This window comes from Salvelinus sp. IW2-2015, linkage group LG3, assembly GCF_002910315.2.
Source record: "Salvelinus sp. IW2-2015 linkage group LG3, ASM291031v2, whole genome shotgun sequence".
Lineage (NCBI taxonomy): Eukaryota > Metazoa > Chordata > Actinopteri > Salmoniformes > Salmonidae > Salvelinus > Salvelinus sp. IW2-2015.
In genome coordinates this window covers 15,774,145-15,789,540 of record NC_036840.1, presented here as the reverse complement: position 1 = coordinate 15,789,540, position 15,396 = coordinate 15,774,145, and the positions used below count along the sequence as shown (strand labels likewise).

The window sequence follows — 15,396 nt, the reverse complement described above, 5'->3', positions numbered from 1 at the left end:
ACACCTGTGATTGCTTAATGCCTCACTTTATGTCTCATTCTAATGTCAATATGCCTTGAATACTGTTGTTTAGGATAGTTATCATTGTTTTAGTTCACTGCGGAGCCCCGAGTCCCAACTCAACATGCCTCAGATACCTAATTTGTCCCACCTCCCACACATGCGGTGACCTCACGCAGCATAACTAGTGCGTCCAGAGATGCAACCTCTCTTATTGTCACTCAATGCCTAGGTTTACCTCCACTGTACCCGCACCCTTCCATACCCGTCTGTATATTATGCCCTGAATCTATTCTACCACGCACAGAAATCTGCTCCTTTTATTCGCTGTCCCCAACGCAATAGACGACCAGTTTTGATAGCCTTTAGCCGTACCCTCATCCTACTCCTCCTCTGTTCCTCGGGTGATGTAGAGGTTAACCCAGGCCCTGTGTGTCCCCAGGCACTCTCATTTGTTGACTTATGTAACCGTAAAAGCCTTGGTTTCATGCATGTTAACATCAGAAGCCTCCTCCCTAAGTTTGTTTTACTCACTGCTTTAGCACACTCTGCCAACCCTGATGTCTTTGCCGTGTCTGAATCCTGGCTTAGGAAGTCAACCAAAAATTCTGAAATGTCCATCCCCAACTACAGCGTTTTCCGTTAAGATAGAACTGCCAAATGGGGAGGAGTCGCAATCTACTGCAGAGATAGCCTACAAAGTTCTGTCATACTTTCCAGGTCTATGCCCAAACAGTTCGAGCTTCTAATTTAAAAAATGAATCTCTCCAGAAATAAGTTCCTCACTGTTGCCACCTGTTATAGACCAGACCCCCTTCAGCTCCCAGCTGTGCCCTGGACACCATATGCGAACTGATTGCCCCCATCTATCTTCAGAGATCGTTCTGTTAGGTGACCTAAACTGGGATATGCTTATCACCCTCACACAAATCATCAAGGAACCCACCAGGTACAACCCTAAATCTGTAGATATGGGCACCCTCATAGATATTATCCTGACCAACTTGCCCTCCAAATACACCTCTGCTGTTTTCAATCAGGATCTCAGCGATCACTGCCTCTTTGCCTGCAACCGCGGCCAAACGACCACCCCTCATCACTGTTAAACGCTCCCTAAAAATCTTCTGCGAGCAGGCCTTTCTAATCAATCTGGTCCGGATATCCTGGAAGGATATTGACCTCAACCCGTCAGTAGAGGATGCCTGGTCATTCTTTAAAAGTAATTTCCTCACCATCTTCAATAAGCATGCCCTTTTCAAAAAAATGGAGAACTAAGAACAGATATAGCCCTTGGTTCACTCCAGACCTGACGGTCCTCAACCAGCACAAAAACATCCTGTGGCGGACTGCACTAGCATCGAATAGTCCCCGCAATATGCAACTTTTCAGGGAAGTCAGGAACCAATACACGCAGTCAGTTAGGGAAAAAAAGGCAAACCTTTTCAAACAGAAATGTGCATCCTGAAGCTCTAACTCCAAAAAGTTTTGGGACACTAAAGTCTATGGAGAATAGGAGCACCTCCTCCCAGCTGCCCACTGCACTGAGGCTAGGTAACACTGTCACCACCGATAAATCTAAGATAATCGAGAATTTCAAAAAGCATTTTTCTACGGCTGGCCATGCTCTCCTCCTGGCTACACCAACCCCGACCAACAGCTCCGCACCCCCCGCAGCTACTTGCCCAAGAGTCCCCAGCTTCTCCTTCACCCAAAACCAGATAGCAGATGTTCTGAAAGAGCTGCAAAACCTGGACCCGTACAAATCAGCTGGGCTAGACAATCTGGACCCTCTCTTTCTAAAATTATCCGCCGCAATTGTTGCAACCCCTATTATCAGTCTGTTCAACCTCTCTTTCGTATCGTTTGAGATCCCTAAAGATTGGAAATCTGCCGCGGTCATCCCCCACTTCAAAGGGGGTGACACTCTAGACCCAAACTGTCACAGACCTATATCCATCCTGCCTTTCTAAAGTCTTCGAAAGCCAAGTAAACAAACAGATAACGACCATTTCGAATTCCACCGTACCTTCTCCGCTGTGCAATTCGGTTTCGGAGCTGGTCACGGGTGCACCTAAGCTACGCTCAAGGTACTAAACGATATCATAACCTCCATCGATAAAAGACAGTACTGTGCAGCCGTCTTCATCGGCCTGGCCAAGGCTTTCGACTCTGTCAATCACCGTATTCTTATCGGCAGACTCAACAGCCTTGGTTTCTCAAATGACTGCCTTGCCTGGTTCACCAACTACTTCTCAGAGTTCAGTGTGTCAAATCGGCGGGCCTGTTGTCCGGACCTCTGGCAGTCTCGATAGGGTTACCACAGGGTTCAAATCTCGGGCCGACTTTTTTCTCTATATATCAACGATGTCGCTCTTGCTGCTGGTGATTCCCTGATCCTCCTCTACGCAGACGACACCCTTCTGTATACATCTGGCCCTTCTTTGGACACTGTGCTAACAAGCCTCCAAACAAGCTTTAATGCCATACAACACTCCTTCCGCGGCCTGAAATTGCTCTTAAATGCTAGCAATACAAAATGCATGCTCTTCAACCGATCGCTGCCCGCACCCGCCCGACTAGCATCACTACTCTGTACGGTTCTGACTTAGAATACGTGGACAACTACAAATACCTAGGTGTCTGGCTAGACTGTAAACTCTCCTTCCAGACTCATATTAAACATCTCCAATACAAAATAAAATCTAGAACTGGCTTCCTGTTTTGCAACAAAGCCTTCTTCACTCACGCTGCAAAACATACCCTCGTAAAACTGACTATCCTACCGATCCACGACTTCGGCGATGTCATTTACAAAATAGCCTCCAACAGTCTACTCAGCAAACTGGATGCATTATATCAAAGTGCCATCCATTTTGTCACCAAAGCACCATATACCACCCACCACTGCGACCTGTATGCTCTCATCGGTTGACCCTCGCGACATATTCATCCCCAGACCCACTGGCTCCAGGTCATCTTTGCTAGGTAAAGCTCCACCTTATCTCAGCTCACTGGTCACCATAACACCAACCCGTAGCACATGCTCCAGCAGGTATATCTCACTGGTCATCCCCAAAGCCAACATCTCCTTTGGCCGCCTTTCCTTCCAGTTGTCTGCTGCCAATGACTGGAACAAATTGCAAAAATTGCTGAAGTTGGAGACTTATATCTCCCTCACTAACTTTAAGCATCAGATATCTGAGCAGCTTACCGATCGCTGCAGCTGTACACAGCCCATCTGTAAATGGCCCATCCAACTACCTACCTCATCCCCATATTGTTTTTATTTACTTTTTTTTCTTTTGCACACCAGTATTTCTACTTGCACATCATCATCTGCACATCTATCTCTCCAGTGTTAATTTGCTAAATTGTAATTACTTCGCTACTACGGCCTATTTATTGCCTTACCTTCTTACGCCATTTGCACACACTGTATATAGACTTTTTCTATTGTGTTATTGACTGTACATTTGTTTATTCCATGTGTAACTCTGTTGTTGTTTGTGTCGCACTGCTTTGCTTTATCTTGGCCAGGTTGCAGTTGTAAATGAGAACTTGCTCTCAACTGGTCTACCTGGTTACATAAAGGTGAAATAAATAAATAAATAACCCGGAGGAAACAACGTATAGCTGGCGACCAAACCCAGACGCTATAGCGCGATGGTACAAGGAAATCCCGGGCGGCCAAACCCTCCCCTAACAACGTTGGGCCAATTGTGCGCCACCTCATGGTTCACCCGGTCACGGGCTGGGATCGAACCCAGGGCTGAAGTGACGCCTCAAGCAAATGAGCAAGCCGTTACATTGCGTATAAACAGAGCCGAGCGCATCACAGACAAATATTTAGAGATGCCTGCCTATACTGTAGCTACATCTGTATCACATCACAAATTGAATCTATGCTCATCAGTAATTACCGTGTGACGCGACACTACCTGAATGGCATCCACCTTGGCACTCCACTCTTTGGCCTTGTGCAGAGCCTCTCGGAGGGCCAGGACGTTGGGCAGGTAGGCCGGGATGTTCCTGGCCTCTATCACAATGTTCTCCAGGGCTAGCATGCTGTGCCGAGGCCTGGGGGAGGAGAGACAAGAAATAATGGATTTAGAGAAATTAATCTCACAGGCATCCTTTGATGCAATATGCTGAACAGGAATTGGGTCACGTTCAGAAGGGGTAAAACGTTTTGAAACCGAGTGAAACTACCTGAACTTGTCCAGTAAGAAGACCAATTTGTTAACATTTTTGCAAAAGTGTACACTATTGAACGCGACCCAAGCATATGACACCAAAGCTGTAGGCAGGTGACTTAAGAACAGCATTATCATATTCGCATTTATCTGGCCTGTAAGGTAGATGAGAGAACTGTCCTATAAGTATGTAAATGTGCATCTTCATCATTACCTGGCCTGTAGGCATGCGCGGGCCTTGTCCTCCCATCTCTCTGACACAGTGAGTATCTCCTGCAACTCAGTCATGGCCTTCTCCACAGCATGGTGTGGTGCCAGCCCCACCCCAGAGTCTATCAGCCGCTTCATCAGCTCCAGAGTCACCCGGTGGGGCTCTGCCAGCATCACACGCACCTAATCATAACAAAACGTTTCAATTGAGTATTATTCCTGTCCCAGAAAACAATTCTTGACTGCTGAAGAAACCACACAAACAAACTGACGTAAAACACTACACTTATGTACAATAATATCATCAGTCATCACCTCATCCAGCCAGCGGGCCTGCTGCAGCTCCTGTTTGAGCCTGGGCAGCTCAGGTAGTTCCACATCCAGACCTCCACCCAGGTCTAGCAGGGCCTGCAGCTTGGAGGAGTCAGGCAGCTCGTCAGCCAGGGCTACCTGGGCTCTCTCATGGAAGTCTTCCACGTTCTCTAGTAACTCCTGGGGGAGGGAGGGATATGGTGTTATATACTAACAATCAAGGACTACTAATCAACGAATACTGGTTTGGGGACAGGTCAACATCAGTGTTGTAATACAAATAGAGTAAGATGTCAGAGGAGGAAAATTCCTGTACATCTCTTAATAATGGCCAGTGACTTATGTTTGGGACTTACTTTGACCTGTCGAGCCTGTCCAATGACACAGGGCAGTTTGAACAGCTGCTCTACAAAGACCTTCAGCTCCTCCACTGTCAGCTTGTTACGAGTCCTGCTGCTCTCTGGACGCTGCCTGGTACTGGAATACAGAGAGATATACTTTGAGTTTAATTATTACTCACAGGTAGGGGTATAAACGTTAAAATGGTGCTTTAGGTTGTGGCAAAATCCTGCACTTAAGTGCACTGCCACTTTAAAAGCACATGAGCAGTAGGAAGGAGGAGATAAAAGAGCTCGTTAAGCTCTATTGGGGAGAGCTCTTGTTGGCGCGACAGTTTGGTTTTGTGTGTGCTATGCGAAGACGTGGTTGTTCTCATTTGGGACCGCGACAGTTTTTGTTGTGTGCTATGCTGCAGAGGTTTTTTGCTTGTCTTCAGCGTATGTGGTTGTATAGTGTTTGGATCAATCCTCGGTGTGATCGCTCGACGACGTGGGTGTTCTCATTTGGGACCGCGATGGTTATGGATCAAATGGATTAGTAGCAACATTTGTTGCGAAGCGTTCAACTCCAACCCAACATACCATCGGACAGTCAGACCGGATACCTGCACCCTCCAGACCACAGCTAAGCCCTCTCTTGTTCTTTTTCTCTTTCTTTTCCTGCTATGTTCCAGTGCTTTACACTGAAACCGACTCTATTTCCTAAGTACATTGAAGCTTCATTGGAGCTGGACTAGTGTGTATATGAACACCACCTATTCATACCCTCTGCACTCCTCACCAGGAAGAAAATACAAACTATTGCCAATCCTCTGTGTGATGACTGGTTTCATTCATTATTTTATGAAGTTGCTGTTTATTTGCTCTGCCATTATTGTTATATGAGGTATGTTTGGTGGGGTTACCAAGAATTGTGGAAGGACTGTGCTGTGATGTGGGATCTATAGGGTGTGTATTCTCTTTTCTCTCCGCTGGCTATCTGGTCAACAGGCTACACTCTAGGCAGTCTCTTCTGCTGATGTGTGTGGGTCTGGTAGTGGTACTCTCGCTGTTCTATTATTTCCTTCTTTCGGCAGGGTTAATACCTGCCTGGCGCCCGAACAAAATCTTCTTTACCTTTCTCTAATTAATACCGCTACAAGGTTATGTCCCGATCTGCTACCCTTCTCCCAAAGTGCCCACTAGCACACTCTCCCTCACAGATTCTTTGGTGTAAAAACAATAAAGGAGAATGCTTACACCGATCCAATGTTTTTAATTCCATGGTGTGGAGTGTGCAAGTACACAATTCAGGAGAAGAGAACAGGGACATAAACTTCCGTGTGACATAACCAAATCAAATCAAATCAAATTTTATTAGTCACATACACATGGTTAGCAGATGTTAATGCGAGTGTAGCGAAATGCTTGTGCTTCTAGTTCCGACAATGCAGTAATAACCAAAACAAGTAATCTAACCTAACAATTCCACAACTACTACCTTACACACACACACAAGTGTAAAGGGATAAAGAATATGTACATAAAGATATATGAATGAGTGGTGGTACAGAACGGCATGGCAGATGCAGTAGATGGTATAGAGTACGGTATACATATGAGATGAGTACTGTAGGGTATGTAAACATAAAGTGGCATAGTTTAAAGGGGCTAGTGGTACATGTATTACATAAAGATGGCAAGATGCAGTAGATGATATAGAGTACAGTATATACATATGAGATGGGTAATGTAGGGTATGTAAACATTATATTAAGTGGCATTGTTAAAGTGGCTAGTGGTACATTTTTACATAATTTCCATCAATTCCCATTTTTAAAGTGGCTGGAGTTGAGTCAGTATGTTGGCAGCGGCCGCTAAATGTTAGTGGTAGTGGTAGTGTGTGGTGTGGTGTGTGTATCTTGTACTCTACGGACCTGTGTCTCTGCTTGCGGCTGAGCAGTAGCTGGGCCACAGAGGAGCAGGTTTCGGCCTCTTTCACCATTTCTCTGAGCCGACGGAACAGACTGTTCTCTGGGTACTTCCTGTCCTCTGCATCCTCCAGAAGAACCTTCAACTCTATCAGGTCTGACAAAGGGAGAGGGACAGAGACACAGACAGAAGAGAAAGATAAGAATAGAGGAGAGAGCAACATGAGGCATGGGGAATCATAGTACAATTTTTCTAATATTGTGCAGAGTATTTCCGCCTTTACAGTATAGATAGTCCACCTGCCTTTCTTGTTCTTGTGGTCAGCAGCTAAGGCCTCAGTGACCCGCTTGACCCAGGTGTCATAGGACTGGGCTCTGGACTTCACCCCATACAGCATGGAGGGAAACTCATCCAGATCATACCGGTAGCTGGAATAAAGAGACAGAGGAGCGTCAGCACCTATTTAATATTGATTGCGCTATGGGGTTAGTGACCCAGATTAAACCTATTCATAAATMTAAAAACTACTTTCAGTGGAGATGAGATTTATTCTGGGCCAGTGAAACTACATATTGTTAGACTTCAGTGCAGCTTTTGACATTATCGATCATAGTCTGCTGCTGGAAAAACTTGTTATGGCTTTATACCCCCTGCTATAATGTGGATAAAGAGTTACTTGTCTAACAGAACACAGAGGGTGTTCTTTAATGGAAGCCTATCAAATATAATCCAGTTAGAATTAGGAATTCTCSAGGGTAGCTGTTTAGGCCCCTTGCTTTTTCAATTTTTACTAACGACATGCCACTGACTGAGTAAGCAAGAGTTTCTATGTATGTGGATGACTCAACACTATACACATCAGCTACTACAGCAACTGAAATGACTGCAACACTTAAAGAGCTGCAGTTAGTTTCAGAGTGGGTGGCAAGGAATAAGTTAGTCCTAAATATTTCTAAAACTAAAAGTACTGTATTTGGAACAAAACACTCACTAAACCATAAACCTCAAATAAATCATGTGGAAATTGAACAAGTTGAGATGACTAAACTGCTTGGAGTAACACTAGATTGTAAACTGTCATGGTCAAAACATATTGATGCAGTAGTAGCTAAGATGGGGAAAATTCTATCTATAATAAAGCGATACTGTGCCTTTCTTAACAACACTATCAACAAGGCAGGTCCTACAGGCCCTAGTTTTGTCGCACCTTGACTACTGTTCAGTTGTGTGGTCAGGTGCCACAAAAAAGGACTTAGGAAAATTGCAATTGGCTCAGAACAGGGCAGCACGGCCTTGGATGTACACAGAGAGCTAACAATAATATGCATGTCAATCTCTCCTGGCTGAAAGTTGAGATTGACTTCATCACTACTTTTATTTATGAGAGGTATTGACACGTTGAATGCACCGAGCTGTCTGTCTAAACTACTGGCACACAGCTCAGACACCCATGACACCCATGCATACCCCACAAGACATGCCACAAGAGGTCTCTTCACAGGCCCCAAGTACAGAACAGAATATGGGAGGCACACAGTACTACAGAGCCATGACTACATGGAACTCTATTCCACATCAAGTAACTGATGAAAGCAGTAAAATTAGATTAAAAAACAGATAAACAACTTATGAAACAGTGGACTGTGAAGCAACACAAAATTGTCACAGACACAAACACGATAACATCCACATGGATTTAGTACTGTAGATATGTGGTAGTGGTGAAGTAGGGGCCTGTGGGCACAGTGTGTTGTGAAATTTATGAAAATATTGTAGTGTTTAAAAATTGTATAAACTGCCTTAATTTTGCTGGACCCCAAAAAGAGTAGCTGCTGCTTTGGCAGGAACTAATGGGGATCCATAATAAATACATCCAAGTCCTCACTGATGCATTGACTCTTATGGGGGCTTCTGAGCAGTACAGAGTTCATAACTCCTACTTCATTCATCCACCTATCCATTCCTTCTCACCGGAGACACTTGTAACTCCTTAAATTAATTTATTCACTCACTCACCCAAAAACCAACCTCCTCACTCACCCAAAAACCAACCCTCTCTTCGTATAGAGCTGGGACGATAAAAATTATCGACACCGACCATACCAATCACTTATCGTTCATTACGAAAAAAGTTTGAAATGAAATAAGTTTGTTAACATGGGTGATTCTTAATAGGACAATTATTAGCTACAACCATTAAACTAGTACAACAGATAAAACAAATAAAAACTGGCGCACCTTCTTATGAACTTATGTCCGTATCACCCAGCTGTACTCCTTACCGTAGACACTTGTTTCCCAGGGGACAGTCACAGAGTTCCTTGGCGTGGTGCAGACAGACGAGACGCTCTGGGCTGCAGGGACACGTCAGAGCCGACAGGAAGCATGTGGTCTTACACTTCTGACACTGACGCTCGTCATCAGGGACCAACTCAAACACCTCCTGCTCCGAGGACAGCACACCCTGCAGTCACGGAGGGAAATCGCAATCAGAAAACAATCCACTTTAACTAGAGTGAGAGGACAATGTGAAATTACATAATATATTCACTTTTGGGGTGTTAATTTGAAACATATGGGAATTGGGATTGTGTGATGTCAACATTGTTGTATAGTGTATCATCATAATGTATTCCCAAGTAAACCCCGCTTGCATTACTTCACCCTCTCTGTCCGTCCTGTAAAGTTTTCCTAAAGTGGCAAAAAGTTGTTTATATAGAAATCCCCCTGGGCCCTGTCCCTCACCATCTCCTGCACGGACTTTCTGAGCCGTGTCTCTTCCTCCATCATCTCTCCCATCTCTCTGAAGACTGCAGCAGCCAGCTCCACGTCCAGGCTCTCGGGGTCGGCAGCCATCTTGCACAGCAGCTCCTCGTGGGAGAAGACACAGTAGCGGTGGAGCCGCCGGTAGTGGGCCACACACTGACGACCCATCGGGAGCTGGGAGGGAACGGGGACACAGAGAGAGAGAGAGAGAAAGAGGAGAGAGACAGAATGTCAAGTCTTTAATCGATTCCTTGGATCTTTTCTCCTAGCCTCCTCAAAACATCAAGGAGAAGCCAAGAGAACATTGGAGGGGGAATATCTAAGATGATAGTTTCACCAAGACAGCATTGCGGACAGTAAGAAGGGTATAAAATACTTGACTTAAAATAATTTAGTTAAGCTCCCAACCAGGCTTGGGCGGTATACCGGGGTATTTGGAAATAGCCACGTGATGGTTTTCCCAATACCATCAATAGTGTTGAAATTATTTATTTTATGTAGTTTTTTTATCAAATTGAACATTTTAAGCTACATAAATAAATACCTGCAGTCAACTTGCGCAATATGTTAGGAGATAAAGAAGATTGCGCTCTTCCATTTCACTAGTCACATAATTTTTCATTATGAAGCGTAACGGTAGTCCCCAGTCACGTTGTGTTTGTTTGCCTTGCGAGTCACTGTTGTGCAGCATGCACCAGCTAGTTACAGCATAGAATTCACGACTTAATGTTTGCCAGCTAGATATCATAACTAAGTTAACTGTCTAGAATGTGCTAAAAGCTCTGCAGTTGTGCATATGGTTTGCTAATTTAGTAGCTAGTTGGCTAAGTGGTTAGCTTCTTACAAAATCAAGCATTCACTTAGTAACAGCAGATAATCCCCTCCTGGATCAAAGGCCTTGCTGTCTAAAATTAGTTTTTTTTGCGCGCAGCATTTGAGTTAGGTCAACGACTAAAATATTTGCAATGCGCTCGTTAGCATTCACTATGGGATTTTACATGTACTTGTTAGCATTGCTAACCTTCAGATTAAAGAGAATCAGTTGGGTTTGAAAACAGTCCTGGTATTACTGAATCTCCCAGTATGGCACAAGGTCGGTATGATAATCTGGATACAGCCCAAACCAACTTCCAATTTCCAATTCAACATTCTGGTAATATTTGTTAACACACAAATACTTGTTAACTTTAAACTCACCCAGTCTGCAGTACAGAAGTTGACAGCCTCAGCAAAGTTGTATCCCTGGTTGAAGCCACTGTGGTAGGCTCTGGGAAACGTCACCACAAATTCCCCTGCACACTGGTTGGTCCGGAAAACCTGAGTGGTACAAACACACACCAGTAAGACACAATGCAGACTTGGTCTCGTAAAAGCAGTGTTGGTAAAAGTAAACATGGCTAATAGAAAATGACTCAAGTAAAAGTATGGTTACTCAAATATCAAAAGTAAATGTAATTGCAAAAATATACTTAAGTATCTAAAGTTAAAGTAAAAGTATAAATAATTTCAAATTTCTTATATTAGGCAAAACAGACGGCACAGTTCTTGTTTTTTTTTATTTATTGCTAGCCAGAGGCACACTCCAACACGCAAACATAATTTACAAAATTAAGCATTTGTGTTTTGTGAGTCTGCCAGATCAGAGGCAGTAGGGCTGTTCGCTTGAAAACTGAGTGAACTGGACCATTTTCCTGTCCTGCTAAGCAAAAATGTAACAAGTACTTTTGGGTGTCAGGGAAAATGTACGGAGTAAAAAGTAAACAATTTTCAAAAGTAGTCCAAAATATGAATAGTAAAGTACAGATAACCCAAAAAACGACTTAAGTAGCACTATGAAGTATTTTTACTGAAGTACTTCCCATCCCTGCGTAAAAAGGGGCAGTATGATTCAAGCATCCAGGATCAGATCCCCACCCCTGTCCATATAAACGTATTCATTGTGATCCAACAGGCAAAACTGTTCCTAGATCAACACTCGTACTCTGAATCACTTGATACATACAGCCACCGATGATAACACACACTACATACAGGCACGCCGTGCTCCATGAGGACGTTGGGATTCATGATGGTGACAAGCTGGTGCAGCAGGTCAGGCTGAGAGTCAAACAGCTCTGGGGCCAGCTTCTTCATCACTGACTCCAGCTGCTCTGCCGCGTGGGCCGGGACACCATACCACGTCTTAGGCTCCCCCCTGGAGAGAGAGCGCGAGAGGCAGAGAGCGAGAGGCACAGAGAGAGAGAGAGAGAGAGAGAGAGAGAGAGAGAGAGAGAGAGGCAGTGAGAGAGAAAACAAATCCAGAATTTATTAAAAACATCAAGGGACAGGAAATCATAATCCTACTGGAAACATGGTGTCGTGGAGACATAGATACTCAGTGTCCCTCAGGCTATAGATTACTACCATCAACCAAACATAAAAATGTTAAAACAGGGCCGAGACTCAGGTGGAATCATCATTTGGCAATACTGAACAAGAATGGGAAGGAGTTAGTGCATCTCTGTTGAGCCTTAGGCCTGTACATGCTTAATGGTAGAATCAGAGGGGACTCTTTAGGTCGGTTTACTTACTGCTCAGCTCTTGGGACAAATGTAGTCGATTATGCCATCACTGACATTGACCCCTTCTCCATTAGTGCATTCACTGTCAGACCACAGACACCATTGTCAGATCACAGTCAGATCAAAGTGTTTCTGAAGAAATTACCCGGCAATATTCATTCAAAAAACAGCCCAATAAACTCTACAACATAAACCAATCGTACAGATTGGGTCAAAACAGTGCAGAGAGATTCATTGAAACATTGAACTCAAATTAAATGATGAACTCTATGCAGTTCTTCAATAACTCACAATACCAAAACAATAAAGAAGGTGTCAATTCGGCTACCCAAAACATAAATTGCATATTCCAAAAAGCAGCATCAAAAGCAAATTCGAGAAGAAATCTAACATCAGAAACAAAAAACTAAATGTTTCTGAAAAATGGTTTGATAACGAATGTAAAACAATTAGAAAACACTTAAGACAAATGTCAAATAAAAAACATAAGCAGCAAAACAACCCAGAGCTATGCTATGAATACTTTGAAACAGTATAAACATACACTGAAACGCAAGAAATTGAATTATACTAACAAGACACTTGAAAACGCAATTGACCAAAATCAGTTCTGGGACATGTGGAACAATTTAAGCACAACAAAGCCACAAGAATTAGCCACACAAGATGAAGGAATATGGAAAATGTATTTTGATAATCTACACAAAAACATTCCACAAAAAGACTTACAACAGAACCAATTAGAAATTAAAGAAATTTAACATCCTTGAAACAGTCATTAAAAACAACCAAAAACCATTAGATTACCCAATAACAACTAAATGAAAAGCTTAAATCTATAAAATCAAAGGCGGCTTGTGGTCTAGATAACATCAGAAATGAAATGCTGAAAAACAGCACACCTGAGTTGCAAAATTGTTCAACAGTTTTAACTTCTGGCTGCTTCCCTGATGTCTGGAACCAGGAACTCATCTCCCCTATCCACAAAAGTGGAGACAAATCAGACTCCAATAGTTACAGAAGAATTTGCATAAACAGTAACTTGGGAAAGGTTTTCTGTAGCATTTTTTATTCAAGAATTGAAACCTTTCAAGAAAAAAATGTAATAAGCAAATGTCAAATTAGCTTTCTCCCTAACCATATATACACCTTACACACACTAATTAATAAACACGTCCACCCCCACAAAAAAAGAGGGCAAAATCTTTGCTTGCTTTATTGACTTTAAAAAAGCATTTGATTCTATTTGGCACGAAGGGCTATTCTACAAAATTCTACAAAGTGGGCTTGGTGGTAAGGTGTATTACTTAATAAAATGTATGTACACAGAAAACAAGTGTGCAATAAAAATCAAAAACCAAAGTACAGAATAATTTTCACAACGTCGAGGTGTGAGACAAGGCTGCAGTTTGAGTCCAAATCTTTTCAACATTTATATCAATGAATTAGCAGACATGTTGGACCATTCTCCAGCCCCAGGACTTACACCATTTGACACAGAGGTAAAATACCTGCTATATGCTGATGACTTGGTACTTCTATCACCAACCAAAGGTCTTCAACAGAACCTTAACATTCTACTGCCCTGGCAGTACATTTCCAAAAAACAGATGTCAGAAACACAAATATAAAATCACCCTGAACACCACCATAATTGAACACACTAAAAATTACACCAACCTTGGACTGACCATATCTGCATCGTGAAACTTTAATATGGCAGTGAATGCACTCAAAGAAAAGGCCCGCAGAGCATTGTATGCAATAAAAATGAAATTATTCAAAATCAACATCCTAATTAGAATTTGGCCATAATATTTGACAGTGTAATCCTACTAATAGCTCTTTACGGAAGTATGATTTGGGTGCCACAAACTGGACTTTAAAATGTGGGACAAACATCCAATAGAACACCCTACACGCAGAATTCTGTCGGAAAATTCTACAAGTCCCTAGAAATACACCAACTAATGCATGTAGGGCAGAATTGGGCCGCTTTCCAGTAGTAAACTTTGGCTACATCTAAATTCAAGTCTGCAATTTAAAGCACTTAAAAAACCAAGAGCTGAGCACAGAAACGAGCCCTCTCAGTCAGCTGGTGTTGGACTTAACCAACCAAGCACTGCTTCAAAAGAAAGAATTCCAATAAACAAAATCATGAACCAATCAAAGGACTCATATATACAACATTGGAAAAACGAAACAAAATCCCAAAGCCGACTAAATTGCTATCTGACCCTAAACAGAGAATATGAATTGGCTGATTATCTCTACTCTGTCAGAGATACGAAGCAGAGACAGATCCTTACCAAGTACAGGCTGAGTGATCACCGATTGGCAATAGAAACCGGCAGACATAAAAAGACATGGCTACCCAAAGAGGAGCGTGTATGTGGTCACTGCCCGACAGGGGAGGTAGAGACAGAGATGCACTTTCTCCTTTACTGTGATAAATATTCATCACCAATTGATTCATTATTCACAGAAATGACTACATTTATTCAAAATTTTAAATGATTAAACCCAGAGGAAAAACAAAAAATACTCATGGGTGAAGGAGCAATGGCTCCTCTTGCAGCCAAATATGTATTTGCCTGCCATAGCCTGAGGGACACTGAATAATAACATTTGCATAGTAAGCAGTAACTTACTTATTATTACTATTATTGTTATTACTATTATTATTGTTGTTTATCATTCCAAATAGTAGTGGTATGGGTGGTAATGGTAATGATAGCAGTTTAGTCATGGTGGTGGTGGTAGTAGTAGTAATGATGACGGTAGTTGTAGTACTGATGTAATGGTGAAGATGACCGTTATTTAGTTATAGTTTCATTTTCAATATTTATTACATTCTACTATTGACTGTTACCATTTTATTGTTATTTACTGCCATTTTATATTATTATTTGTTATTGTTTATAATTTTATTACAATATGAGAGAGAGACAGAGGCACACAGAGAGAGAAAGAGAGAGACAGACAGGCACAGAAGACAGTCAGATGAATGAAGATGGGAGTACAATTGTATCTAAATCAAATCAAATCAAATTTTATTAGTCACATACACATGGTTAGCAGATGTTAATGCGAGTGTAGCGAAAT

The 15,396-nt window shown here is 42.5% G+C and overlaps 1 protein-coding gene across 4 annotated transcripts in view; it reads right to left on the bottom strand.

Annotated features, from left to right (window-relative positions):
• The window catches only part of LOC111951446 (lysine-specific demethylase 5A), a 52,322-nt gene that overhangs the window by 13,605 nt on the left and 23,321 nt on the right, over positions 1 to 15,396 (bottom strand). For 2 of the 4 annotated variants that reach the window (XM_023969531.2, XM_023969541.2), the window contains exons 12-21: positions 11,762 to 11,924; positions 10,928 to 11,047; positions 9,710 to 9,904; positions 9,247 to 9,428; positions 7,268 to 7,392; positions 6,970 to 7,120; positions 5,072 to 5,192; positions 4,719 to 4,895; positions 4,408 to 4,586; positions 3,921 to 4,077 (exon numbers count right to left, since the gene is read on the bottom strand). In XM_023969531.2, coding sequence (XP_023825299.1) covers positions 3,921 to 4,077; positions 4,408 to 4,586; positions 4,719 to 4,895; positions 5,072 to 5,192; positions 6,970 to 7,120; positions 7,268 to 7,392; positions 9,247 to 9,428; positions 9,710 to 9,904; positions 10,928 to 11,047; positions 11,762 to 11,924 — 1,570 coding nt within the window. The remainder of the gene's footprint in view (positions 1 to 3,920; positions 4,078 to 4,407; positions 4,587 to 4,718; positions 4,896 to 5,071; positions 5,193 to 6,969; positions 7,121 to 7,267; positions 7,393 to 9,246; positions 9,429 to 9,709; positions 9,905 to 10,927; positions 11,048 to 11,761; positions 11,925 to 15,396) is intronic. The other 2 variants (XM_023969549.2, XM_070434792.1) reach the window with 1 other exon arrangement.